Consider the following 13,185-nt stretch of genomic DNA (forward strand, 5'->3'; position numbering starts at 1 on the left):
TGAAATTAATAGGCAGCAGGTTTAAAACAAATAAAAGGAAGTTCTTCACGCAGCGCACAGTCAACTTGTGGAACTCCTTACCTGAGGAGATTGTGAAGGTTAGGACTATAACAGCATTTAAAAGAGAACTGGATAAATTCATGGTGGTTAAGTCCATAAATGGCTATTAGCCAGGACGGGTAAGGAATGGTGTCCCTAGCCTCTGTTTGTCAGAGGATGGAGATGGATGGCAGGAGAGAGATCACTTGATCATTGCCTGTTAAGTTCACTCCCTCTGGGGCACCTGGCATTGGCCACTGTCAGTAGACAGGATACTGAGCTAGATGGACCTTTGGTCTGACCCGGTACGGCCATTCTTATGTTCTTTTGTTCTTATGTTGAAAGGAACTCTGGTAAACTCGGGAATAGGAAAATAGATGAGCTATTCTGTGGGTACCCTGGGTCTGTTTTGGGGGTAACAGTAGGTGTGCAAAAGTAAAAGTGTCTCTCCTTTCTCATTTGTGGAAGGACCAGACACAATCTTGCTCTAGATGTGGAGGTTATATTAATGCTTATATTATCCCGTAATGACTATTGCTCAGAAGGAAATGATGTCATCTTATCAGCACAATATTTTTGATCTTATTGGTACGAGAAGGAAGCACCTTAGTTATCAGATTTGTGCAATATAAACAAAACAGTAGTTCTTAATGTTGAGTTTATAAAAATAAGTTATTTACAAGATTCATTTTTAACTACAAAATAAATCACTATAATTCCAGAGTCCTTTTCAGATTCAGTGTAGAAACAACCATAGTACAGTGCTAAGATTAGTACATCATGAGACATTTACACATTAAAGATATCCATAGATTTGTGTAACTTCTAATTATTCTAAAGGACACAGCTGTTTAAGACATAGTTACTTTAAAAAGAAAAAGAAATGTTAATAGGAAGACTGAAAGACGCCAGTGAAGCAAATTAAATTTTTATGTTTCAAAATAACGCAACCATCTTCCATCAATTATTTTTACTGTTATTTAGCAGCATGTTCATGTATTGGAAGAGAAAAAGATTTATTTCTCTCATTTCTTTTTCTCTTAAATTACTGCTGACCTGCCCAGTTGAGTGCTATTAGAACTTCAGTTTCCATTACTCTCTTATGAGGTTAAATACAGTGGTTATTGCTAGACCTGCCCACTATGTAGTGTAACTTTTAAGTGCAAAACAAGGGATATGTATGTGGTATTTTTACAAGGCACAGAGCATCAGTAATCTCCAGTGTAATACAAACCCATAACAGTTTCATAAACTGAAATCATTCATATAGAAATTGTAATCTTTCAAGGATTTGAACTGTTTCCAGAATCCTGATCTTTTCTAGTGTCTGAAGCTGAGTGGACAAGCATTGATATGGAGCCGCTGGTACTGCCTGGTTGTGAAACACTGGGTAGCTGTGAATTACTGACTTGTAGTGGATGAGTTTCAGTAAAATCACTTTTAGGAGATACCCTATATGTAATTAAAAACAAAAACAAAACACACTGAAACAATTTTAAGCATATAATGTTTTAGACTGAAACACAAACACATTTAGCAACAAAATGGTAATATACATTGAACTTACAACACTCCTTTTAAAAGACAATAATACAGTTCTGAATACTCTTTCCTTAGCCATTTAATAGGCCTTTGTGTTCCTGAGTCCAGATGGTCATCACTAATGTTTTTTATGCCAGCCACCCATCCAAAGAAGCTGTATGGCAGCCACAGACATCTTGGCAAGCATTGGATAGGGAATCCTTTTCAAAGCCTTGCAGTGCTGTTCCTTTATTTGTCTTAGAGGTCACTATTCAGCGATATAAGTAGGGTTCTACCAAATTCATAGTCCATTCTGGTCAATTTCATGGCCATAGGATTTGAAATTTGGTAAATTTCACATTTTCAGATGCTTACATTTCCCAGTGTTGTAACTATGGGGGTCCCAACCCAAAATGGGGTTGTGAGAGGTCATAAAGCTGTTGTAGGGGAGTCATAGGATTGCCACCCTCACTTCTGCGCTGCCTTCAGCAACCAGAGCTTCCTGCAGCCGCAGGAGTCTTCCAAAGGTGGAGGTGGGTCCGATCTCCCCCTTGCTCCTGGGAGTGTCCCAGCCAGGGACTCCTAGCTGCGAGTCCCGGCCAGGCTGAAAAGGGACAGGACTTGTCCTTCCTCTGCATAGTCGCTCTCAGTGGGGGATCAGACCAACCTCCACAAATCTCCTCTGGCTGCAGGAACCTCAGGGGCTACTATCCAGTCCCAGAGCTTCCTGCAGCAGGGGGAGACACTCAGAGGTGGGTCTGATCTCCTCCCAAGAGCGGTTGTGCAGGGGAAGGACAAGTCCTGTCCCTTTTCAGCCCGGCCGGGACTCGCAGCTAGGAGCCGCTGGCTGGGGTGCTTCCAGCAGCCCGGGGGAGATCAGATTTCAAGGGGAAGGGATTAGCTCACGGTCCGGGACACGTTTTTCATGGCCGTGAAATTGGTGGGGCCCTAAATATAAGGCACATCCTATCCCAAGATAATAGCTCTAGTGCTTCAAACCTCTGCCCGAACCCCCCCCCGCCCAAACCATCTATCCTCCTATGGAAACACATCATCAGCATGGCCAGGTGGCAGGCCATTCATAAGAATTACTTTTTCCTTGCAGCTATTGTGAGTTATTGGACAATCTGTCTTCAAAGGAAAAGGACACAAAAATATACCATAGTATTGGTAGTATGAACACACACCAGAACACTGAAGTCCAAAATTAGATAAAAAATATGGATCTTACCTTCCTTCACACATTCTTTTCACACTCTCAGATAAGCTAATCATATCCACTGTGTTGTCTGCCTTGCTGCTCTTTTCCACCTGTTCCACAGCCAGTTTAGAAGTAGATAATATTTGTAGGACATGTTCAGCACCAGCATTCTCCCCCTCCTCCACTTTCTGGGTGGATGTTCCATCTGCCTCCAGCTCCTTCTCAGAAGTTTCTCGAGGGGTTTTAATTTCTGTGAAGTTCTCTTGGCTTAAGTAATCAAGGTTAGTAATAGCCACTGCAGAAGTTCCATGATTTGTTGTAGCACCTGTACTAGTCCCCATAGACTTAGAAATAACCTTCAGTTTGTGTGAACTGGACTTGTAGTGCTTCTTTTTATGTTTAACTTTAGAATTGTGCTTCAAGAAAAATTCACATGATTCTTGCAACACTCTTCGGCTCTCACTGATTGGACTGAAAAACAAAAGCATATGACTAGTTCATCAAAGATCATTTAGACTCAGCGGAAGATTGCTTCTTATTCCAAAATGTGAAGGAAGTAACAAAGGGGGTGGCTCTAATGTAACAAACCTGGCTCTAATGTTAACCAATTCTGATGCTTGGGAGGAAATCTGGGGGTTGTGGCTACTAGGTAATTATATATGTGGAGCAATTAAATTTACAGAAATAGAGCAAAATCCTACATGCCTCATTCTTGCAAATAGTTCCAATAACTTGAATGAGATTAACCACGTGAGAAAGGAGAGCAGGATTAGCTCATAGGTAGCTATGTCACCAAATTAAGTATTCCTAAAGCAAACTTTGTTAAAAGTGAAATAAAAATGGTAAATATTATGAAATGGGCAACATTTTTTAAATCACTTAGCTGAAAGAAGTTTACAGCTGAACCATAAGAAAGACTTATACAGGAAATGGAAAAGTAGGGAGATGGAAAGGAAGCTATAAGCTCACCATCCTGGAATGCAGACTTAAGATAAAAGGAGCTAAAGAAAACCAAAGTAATGTGGGCTGGGCAAGTCCACAGAAATAAAGAGTTCTAAAAATACATCCACAGTTTAGGAAGAATATAGGAAATCTAAAGAAAAATAAATCAGGGGAAAAGAAAAGGATACAATAATTACAAGGGATGAGACCTACACTTATAGTCTGCTTATACTGAAAAAGATATGGCCCATGCATCTCCTACAAAAGAGAACGCTAGGTAAGTTTAAATAAAGGAATGGAATTACTCTTGTGCAGAAGGGGACAGAAGACGACACAGTGGTCTGAAACAATAGAAGAAAAAATTAAGGTAGGACATTAGAAATAGTAAGAGAATTAGGGCAGCAGAGTAAGCTACTAAGAAAAATGGTAGAGGGACTATCACTGCAAGGTACGGTTAAAGCATTAGTGAAAATGATGTAAGCAGCAGACCTGGAAAATGAAAGGAGTCAGAGTTGATGGGCCAAGCGGTCTTCCCTAATTTAAGTGAAAGCTACAGCCATGTTAGTCAGTGTTAAAAGCAGCAAAATCCCTTTTGCTCAATTTAAAGGACCAAATCAGTAGGAAAGTATGTTTTCTACATTATTAGTGCCCAATCATGTAGTCATTGCACAGATAAAACTTGAATTGACTCCAGTGGGAATTTTACTTATGTCCAACTGCAGGATTGGGCCCTGAGTAAACAACAATATTTTTTCTATATTACCTGACATATATTTAAAGGGACACATTACAAATACATTTTTTTAAAGCTTATCAGTACCACATACAAAGAGTTGCTCTTACTCTCTCTTGCGATTTCTGTTGAAGAAACTGGCCCATTCAGAACAGGTCTTTTTACTTCCTACCCAGAATACTGGAGAGATGCCAACAATTAACGTCATCAGGTACTTCATGAGAAACAAAAATATTTCTGGTCTAGCTAATGCCTTTGCCTGGAAGATAACAAAGTTTAATAAACAAACACGCACACACAGACACACGCACACTTTGACTCTTGACAAAGTGCAGAAAATGAACAGAAACAATGTACAAGAGCATACTGAAGTACTTTCCGTTTTACACCAGCTATGCTATACTGCATTCAGACGCACTATGGACTGAACTAAAACATGCACAGTCAAGTCAGATCTGGTTAATCTTTGCTTATGGAGATGTAGCTGAAGATGTGGACAGGAGGTGAGGCATAAGGGGAGAATTTTTAAAAAACTGGAAGAAAAGATTATTTGGAGGGGGGAACAGTATTATTAAGCAGTTTCTCCAGCGACACACTGCATATTTGGGAGCTTCCTCTGGATACAGAGGAGATGATGGAGTGGATGAGTTAGAGTTAATTACATGAATCAGGATCTTCAGAGAGCCTCAGGACAGTATACAGAAGTGAAAGTAAGGCAGTCCTGTTCGGTCCGGTGTACCGGCAAAAGACGGCACACAGCCAACTGTACCAGCAGGGGGCAGCTTCCCCAGGCCAGCAATCTAAAAGGGCCCTGGGCTCCTGGCAGCAGCTGGAGCCCCATGCCCTTTAAATCACCACCAGAGCCCTGGGGCTCCCAGCCGCCGCCACAGCTACCACTACCATGGGGCTCTGGCGGTGATTTAAAGGGCCCGGGGCTCCCGGCCCCTGCTACCACAGCCGGAGCCCCGGGCCCTTTAAATTGCTGCCAGAGCCCCGGGGTAGTGGTGGTGATTTAAAGGGGCCGGTGATTTAAAGGGGCCGGTGATTTAAAGGCCCTGCCTCTTCCGCCTGAGGCCCTGCCCTTTCCAGTTGAGGCCTCCCACCCTTGCTCAGGACCCTGGCCCTGCGTACCGGTAAGTCCCTTCAGTTACTTTCACCCCTGACCATATACCAGCGTTTTCTGCCATTTATTGCAACATTAATCCACCTGTGTGCAGAACAGGGTCACAGTTGCTGAGACATTTAACTCATTAAGTGGTTATTTAACTTCCTCTCTCATACCCCAAATGTAATTTATGTTTTCTTGATTAATCCACTTGTCTCTGTATCCTGGCCTTCAAAGCACTAGTCACTCTTTTTTGTTAGTTAGGAACCAATAATTGTTGAAGCTGAAGCTTTTGGTTTTGTTTTGAACTAATCAGAGTAAAAATAGAAGCCACTCTGTAATTAATAGGCTTTTGTCACTGGAAAACAACAAGTACAACACAAAGGAACAGATCCAATTATAATATTTTTTGGTGTAATATTTGATTGCATATGTTTGTTTCGTTGCTATTTACTCTCTCCAATAAGCTAAATAATCCTTGATAATTATGTCATTAGTTTCTTATTACGTGTGCTGCTATATTTAAGCATTGCAAGGCAAATTTGTTAAAGAAGGAATAGATACCTCAGCTCTGAACTTCCTTACTTTGGAAGGTTTAAGTTTAAGTTGACAAGGGGCTCAATGCTTTATCCTCTGAAGACAGTGGATATTTTGTCACTGACTTTAAATGGGAGCAAGAATAAGAATTAAGGACCCAGTCCTATGAGGGGCTGTACTCAACTCTTATTGACTTCAATATGAGTAGAGGATACTCAGAAACTTGCAGGATCAGGCCCTAACGTTCTAAGAATTTTGTGTTTATTTTCCTTGTTTTTATGGTAGCTCATTGCGGTATAAACATTAATGGTGGGGTGCAAGGCAACTGAAGTTTGTAACTTGACATGAAAAACTAACAGTTTTCTTACTGATATTTCCTTCTTAAACACCAGCTCATAAATAGAGAGGCATAAACCCAAAATTACTTGACATGATAGAATTTTATGCATTAGAAACAAAATAAATCCGTAGAGAGTACTGCATATGTGCAGTTGGTATGCACATTAAAGTCTTTCTGAAGACAATTTTAAAATCAAAAGTCAAATTTTAAACCTGAACATCTCAGCAATTTAAGATATATGTTTTTAAAATTTCTAAAACTTAAGTCCACATAACCAAAAATCAGCTAGCACATATGTAGTCATAGTTGTGAGAAACAGAGTGAAAAGCTCAGTATTTTGTACTTGTACAATTTAAGAAAAGACAAAACTGATTTTAATCAAATGTGGCTCTGACCAAAATGTTCTAATTCGAATGGTTAGTTGCTTAAATCCATATTTAGGTACATATTTCAAGGCAGCCTCCTTTTCAGAAATGCTGAGTAACTTTAGGCACCTAAATTAGAAAATTTGGGGCAGTAGTTTTTAGGAATAGCTGCTATTATGCAGAAAGTTTCCACCATGAACAATTTTTTTATAATTAAGTTCAAATAACTTAAAAATTTAAAATTTAAACTCATTACTCTAAAAAGATTTTAAGTGCTAGGTGCCACCAACCTGATTAGCTGGAGATTTCAACATAAATATTGGTTGTCAGTTTATTTAAATGTTAACTGGTCTATGAATTTTATATTTTGTGTATTTCATTGGCTTTCTTAACCTACAGTCTACCCACTAAATGTTGTTACAAATATCATAATGCATCTCAGTGTCTTTTTTATGTTAACATTACAATATGAATTATACAAAACATTACTCCTTACCTGGTAAGGACAGGGAATATGGTACTGATCACAATGGTCAAAGACCCAAGTGGTCTCCCAGATTCTCCTATACATCTGCTCATAAACATAACAGCCAAGAAGTGCCACCAGTGGTACCAGGTATAAGCCACTAAAGACTCCAATTCTAATCATAAATTTCTTTAGCTTCTCTTGGTTTCTGCCATCATGCTGTATGACTTGCCGCACATGATTTAAAGAAATAATTCCAGCTAAAAGGAGAGAGAGACCAACAAAAACACAAAAGCACAAAGGCAAAAGGACAAAGTATCGAGATGCATCCAGGTCATAGAGACCAACAAAGCAAACTCCACTGATATTGTCCCCTTCAACTTTGTTCATTGCAAGAAGCATAATGGTGAGAAAACCAGGTATGCCCCATGCAACTGCATGAAACCACATTGCCTTTTGTTCAATAGCTTCACAGCTCCATTTTCTTCCTGCTGCTAGGAACCAAGTGATCGTAAGAATCACCCACCATATCGTTCCTGCCATAGTGAAAAAATACAAAACCATAAAAAGGACAGTGCAGGCTTTGTTTTGAGAGCCAAGGACGACTGTTTCACCAATTTCTAACTTTTCATCTGCCTTGTTACAAGCAGTTCTATTTCCCAGCAAAAAGCCAAAGAAGTACATCAGAGACACTATACTGTAACAGACTGAATAATATATGATTGGCCTCTCTGGGTATCTGAACCTTTTAACATCAATCAGAAAAGTTAAGAATGTGAACAGAGTAGCACAAAGGCAAAAAATTGAAACTATTCCAATGAAGCTTTTGGCAACATCCAGCTCATAATTTTTGAAGTACATATTGGGACATGGGGGTGCACACTGATCAATTCCCAAAAACTTGTAGCCTTGTCCATTGGAGGTCTGCAGATGCCGCGGACACCAAAATCCATAGTCCCTTCGAGCCTGCCCTGGGGTCTTCTGTGTTCCATGGACCTTTGTGGTTACAGCAGCAGTGACAGGAGCAGTTTCATCACAATCCTCAAGTCTACACAGATTAAGAAAAGTGCATGAACATTAATACTCTTCCACTATCAAGTGTTCCCTTATTTTACTGCTATTCTTCCTAAGTGTGAAAAAAACTGTTTCCGAGTAATATATTGTTATACATGATCCAAAACTTAGCTTAGGAGAACAAAATCAGGTGGCACTTAGAAAAAACTTTTAGCAAAGTCAAATAAAATCTTTAATGTTAAGTTTAGAAGAACAGTTGAACACAAGCTAACTATTCTTTACAAAACCTTGGTTTTGTATTCAGTTGGTTATGAACAGGGCCGCCCCTGGAATTGTGCCGTCCCAAGCACATGCTTGGTTTGATGGTGCCTAGAGCTGGTCCTGGTTATGAAACACTTCAGATTCTTAAATTTAAAAAAAGACATGTTTCAGTTGTTTCTTTACTGGTCTTATTCCACATCAAAATTGTTTATATATATATGTAAACTCGTGAAAAACACCCATCATAGATTTTTATATCTGGTTGACAAATTATTGATTGAGATTCACAAGCTCCAATCTGAATATAGGAGTAGAATATTGAACATCTGGGATATACAGATGGAAATATTATTGCTTTTATTGGACCAGCCCAATGTTTAACTGCTGACAACAGTGGTTTGATTGTGTTTCAAATCACCTGCTCTCAGAAAGCTCTCTTCCCATGATACCCAGTGGCTCCACACTTCTTCCTGCTCTTGTTCTCAGCTCTGTAAGGCCCCTTCCTGTGCTAATTAATTTGAAATCGAGAGATCAAGACTATGAGATCAAAGAAGGGATAAACAATTCAGGCTAGTGGGAATTTAGAACATTCTGTAGAAATCCCACAACAACAACAGTGTAAATCCATTCAAAAAGGAAAAGACTCATTATTAGAAATGGAGAGATGACCTTTTTAACATTAACTCTGCCTTCACTAATGGATTTGCTTGGTTTTATATCAGTTGATAACACTTTACCTCAGGGGAAAAATATTTACAGAAGCAGTCAAACTGTGAGGACTGTCTGTCATAGAACTCATAAGGACTTTGATATTCATAATACATTACTGGAAATTACCTAACTGAAAGAAACAGGAAAAATAAAAGGAGAGCTAGTATAAAAGTTGAACACAATTGTAATTATTTTTTCCTCTAACTTTAAAAAAAGTTAATTTAAATATAGCTTGTGACATTTAGAATTTGATTGGACAAAATAACTTAATCTGTTTTATAATGACTGTTTCTCCATTAGCAGGTGATGGACATTATTTTTTGGCTAGATTATGCAATCTTTACTCGAGTAGGAACACACTTATTCAGAATGGGTCTACTCATGTGTGCCACTACTCACCAATGAGTCTGAGTTCCACAATTCATCCATGAGAGTGAGATTAGATTAAGAGTGCCTCTGTAAAAATGACATGGCGGAGTTCCATGATCATGATTTCTCAGTGATTTCCATAACAAATGTGCTCAGTTTAAAAGTAGAAAGGTTTTTTTCCCCTAAATGCCAGATGGACAAACTCAACTTGGGCTCTTTGTTTCATCACCACCATTAATAAAGGTTCTTTTGGACAAATTAGATTGGCCTGAGAATTAGAATCATAGATTATTAGGGTTGGAAGGGACCTCAGGAGATCATCTAGTCCAAACCCCTGCTCAAAGCAGGACCAATCCCCAAATCCCCACCTCAAGGATTGAACTCTACAACCCTGGGTTTAGCAGGCTGATGTGCAAACCACTGAGTTCTCCCTCCCTCCTGTAGAGACTGAGTCCTTTTTAACCATACAGCGGACACCAGTACAAGCTTATCTCACCAACATACCAACTTGCTTTATCCTTGTTCTGGTGGAGTCATCTCTAAGGAGTCAGGAGTGTCTATCTTAGGGTTCTCATTAGTGCCTGTCTTTCTTAACACTCTCTAGGCTCATTCAGTCTTTGGCCTTTCTGAGGCTGCCAACAACAGTGCCAGTTACTGCTGACTCCAAGGGTATTTTTTGTGCTATGGACTCTGTGTTAAGAACTGGACAGAATGTGTTAAGAACCACCTCACTTCACATATGAGCAGAAGAAAGTGTTAATTTTAAGTCACTATTGTCAGTAATAGAATAATTTAGAGATGCAATGGTTCCTGGAAAAAACTGAATATTTGATTTTAAAATATAATTTAGAAAATATACTGAACCTCTGAATAAGATTCTAAGATGGCTAATTCTACAGAACAATTCTGAGAGAGGTTTGTAGCTCTGCAGAGAGGCAGGGGTCAGAGTGTGAAATGTTGCAGAGCCTGAATATCCCACGGGCCTCCATACCATGTTTCCATGCTACTGCTCAACCTGTCCCCTGCCCTTGGGTCCATACTATCACAGACTCTCTTCCCTGTGGCTATGCACAGTAAAGAGGTGACTTATCATAGTCTACAAGTGCCTAAATGGGGAAGAGATTTCTGATAATAGATGGCCCTTTAATCTAGTAGAAAAAGGCATAATGAGCCAATGACTGGAAACCGAATCTAGATAATTCAGACTTAGAAATAAAATATGCACCTTATTTAACAGTAAGAGTAATTAACCATTGGAACATCTTACCTAAGGATGTGGTGCATTCTCAATCACCTGAAGTCTTAAATCAAAACTGGATACCTTTCAAAAACAAATTCTATAGTTGCCAACAGAAATTACTGGGTGAGGTTCAATTTCCTGTACTATGCAGGAGTTCAGACTAAATGATAATAATTCCTTCAGGCCCTAAAATCTATGAATTTATGATTTTCTCTCTGGGGGCTAAAAGAAACAGACAAAGATAAGATTTTTGTGAAATACTGAATATTGGCATGAAGCATAGATAAAGTAATGGGAGGTTTAATTTGTTCAGCTAAGTGGTTAAGATTAAAATAAAAGCCTTCTGGTACTTAGTGATGTATAGACAGAGTGATTTATATTTCATAGTACTGTATAGTTACTCTTTGGGGGCTGTAATACTTTGGTCTAATTTCAGTGGTTGGGTTTAGTGTGTGTATGTGTGTGCTGGGTGGTGTTGATGATCTGGGATATAAGGAGGTTAAGCCTGGGGAGTTCTGCACCACTGCATATGTGCAGAATTTATGTCCCCCGCAGATTTCTTTGCTTCCCTGCAGAAAAGTTATTTTCTAACAGGGAAGCAAAGGGAAGCTGCAAGAGTGGTCACATGCCCCTCTCCAGCAGAGCGGGCGCGTCGTTTCAGGCACCCAGAGCAGCTGGCTAAGAGGTAAATCACTGCAGGGGGTGGGGCTGGGTACTCCCCAGCCAGTGACTCCTACCCTACGCTGGGCCCAGTTGCTAATCCCAGCTGGGCTGGGGGAGGATGGGACTTCTTCTTCCCCTGCAAGGAGCAGCCAGAACCGGGTCAAACTCACCTCCTAAAACCTCCCCCGGCTGCAGAAAACTCCTTACACACACCCTATTTCCTGCCACATTGCTCCTCAGCTGTGTGGGTAGAGATCACTATATGGGAGCTACTCCCACTGCCCACAACCTGTGCATCTAGCCCCCACCATACACAGACTCCTGTCGAGCCTCACCACACCCCCCCCATCCAAATCCCCACCCTTCCGAGCCCCATCCCTTCCACACCCAGACACTCCCTGCTAAACTTCAACCACCTTCACCTGGACCCCTCTGCAGAGTTCAATTACTTCTGAACCTGGAACCCCTGCCCAACAAGCCCCTGTGCATCCAATCCCCCCCACACCTGGACTCCCCCAGAGCTGCCCACACACAAACTGCCCCACATAGAACCCTCTTAACCCACACCTGGATTCCCCCCACACTAAGCCCCTCCACATTTGGATTGGCCAGGCTGAACCTGCCTGCCCCATACCTGGTGCATCTGGCATGGAGAGGCAAGGCCCTGTGGTGTTTCTGGGGCAGAACTGGCCCTTGTTTTGTGCCAGGGTCAGGTGCTGCCTCCTGCTGAGTCTGTGTCCTGGGGGAGGGGCTGCAGGGTGATCTTCCACCTCCATACAACCAGTGACCTGTGCTCCCCACTGCCATGTTGCAGCCTCCATATTTATTTATTGACAAATGCAATTTGCAGAATTTTATCGAATTTTAAAATATTGTGAGCAGAATTTTTAATTTTTTTTGGGTGCAGAATTCCCTCAGGAGTAAGTAGGTCACACTGGATGATATGGTGGTCCCTTTTGACCTTAAACTCTATAATTCTTCATAAAACCTCTGAAGTAGGTAAGTACTATTATCCCATTTTACAGATAAGGAAGCAGACAGAAATATATGTTTTAAGCATGCTGTACTGAGAGAAAATCACTAACAGGAAATCCAGGAGATCAGTTTAATAAAGTGTGAAGAGAAATTTCTCTCTTGCTCAGGTAACCTCTCAGGGTCCCCACTGATGTGGGGACTACTCTGAAGCAGATATTAACACATTCTCTTAGACTTTCAGTTCAGCTGTTGGTCAAATCTGGAGTGTTTGAAAATGTCATCTTCATTGCCTGTCAGATTAAAAGGTACTACACCTGTTACATTCCAGTTCCTCCGGCCAGGTGATCCCAAAAGTGTCTAACAACTGTTTACAGTCGGAGTACACTCTCTCACAAAGTCTTCGACAAGGGTGAATCACATGAATTTGCTTCACGCAGGCAGGCACAAATGCTTTACACAGAAATGTGTGGAAATCTGGAGAACAGTTGAGATTCACAAGAGGAAGAAAAGGCTTTACAAAAAAAAAAAGAATGATTTTGATTAGAAATTTTTAAAAGAAACAGATCAACAAATTTAAAAACCATGGACTTAACAGAGACATTGGTTTTATGGATTTGTAACACACCTTACAGCAGGGGTAGTCAAATATTTTTTGTGAAGGTCCAAATTTCTTGGTCAAGGTATAGTCAAGGCCCGGACTCCA

At 40.5% G+C, this 13,185-nt stretch overlaps 1 protein-coding gene across 4 annotated transcripts in view; it reads right to left on the reverse strand.

Annotated features, from left to right (window-relative positions):
• Positions 1-244: 244 nt before the first annotated feature.
• Positions 245-13,185, reverse strand: part of FZD6 (frizzled class receptor 6) — a 36,596-nt gene continuing 23,655 nt past the window's right edge. For 3 of the 4 annotated variants that reach the window (XM_045006221.1, XM_045006220.1, XM_045006218.1), the window contains exons 3-8: positions 12,797-12,993; positions 8,943-9,032; positions 7,280-8,297; positions 4,547-4,695; positions 2,792-3,232; positions 245-1,491 (exon numbers count right to left, since the gene is read on the reverse strand). In XM_045006221.1, the coding sequence (XP_044862156.1) occupies positions 1,323-1,491; positions 2,792-3,232; positions 4,547-4,695; positions 7,280-8,297; positions 8,943-9,032; positions 12,797-12,993 (2,064 nt within the window). In that variant the 3' untranslated portion in view covers positions 245-1,322. The remainder of the gene's footprint in view (positions 1,492-2,791; positions 3,233-4,546; positions 4,696-7,279; positions 8,298-8,942; positions 9,033-12,796; positions 12,994-13,185) is intronic. The other variant, XM_045006222.1, reaches the window with a different exon arrangement.

This window comes from Mauremys mutica, chromosome 2 (assembly GCF_020497125.1).
Source record: "Mauremys mutica isolate MM-2020 ecotype Southern chromosome 2, ASM2049712v1, whole genome shotgun sequence".
Lineage (NCBI taxonomy): Eukaryota > Metazoa > Chordata > Testudines > Geoemydidae > Mauremys > Mauremys mutica.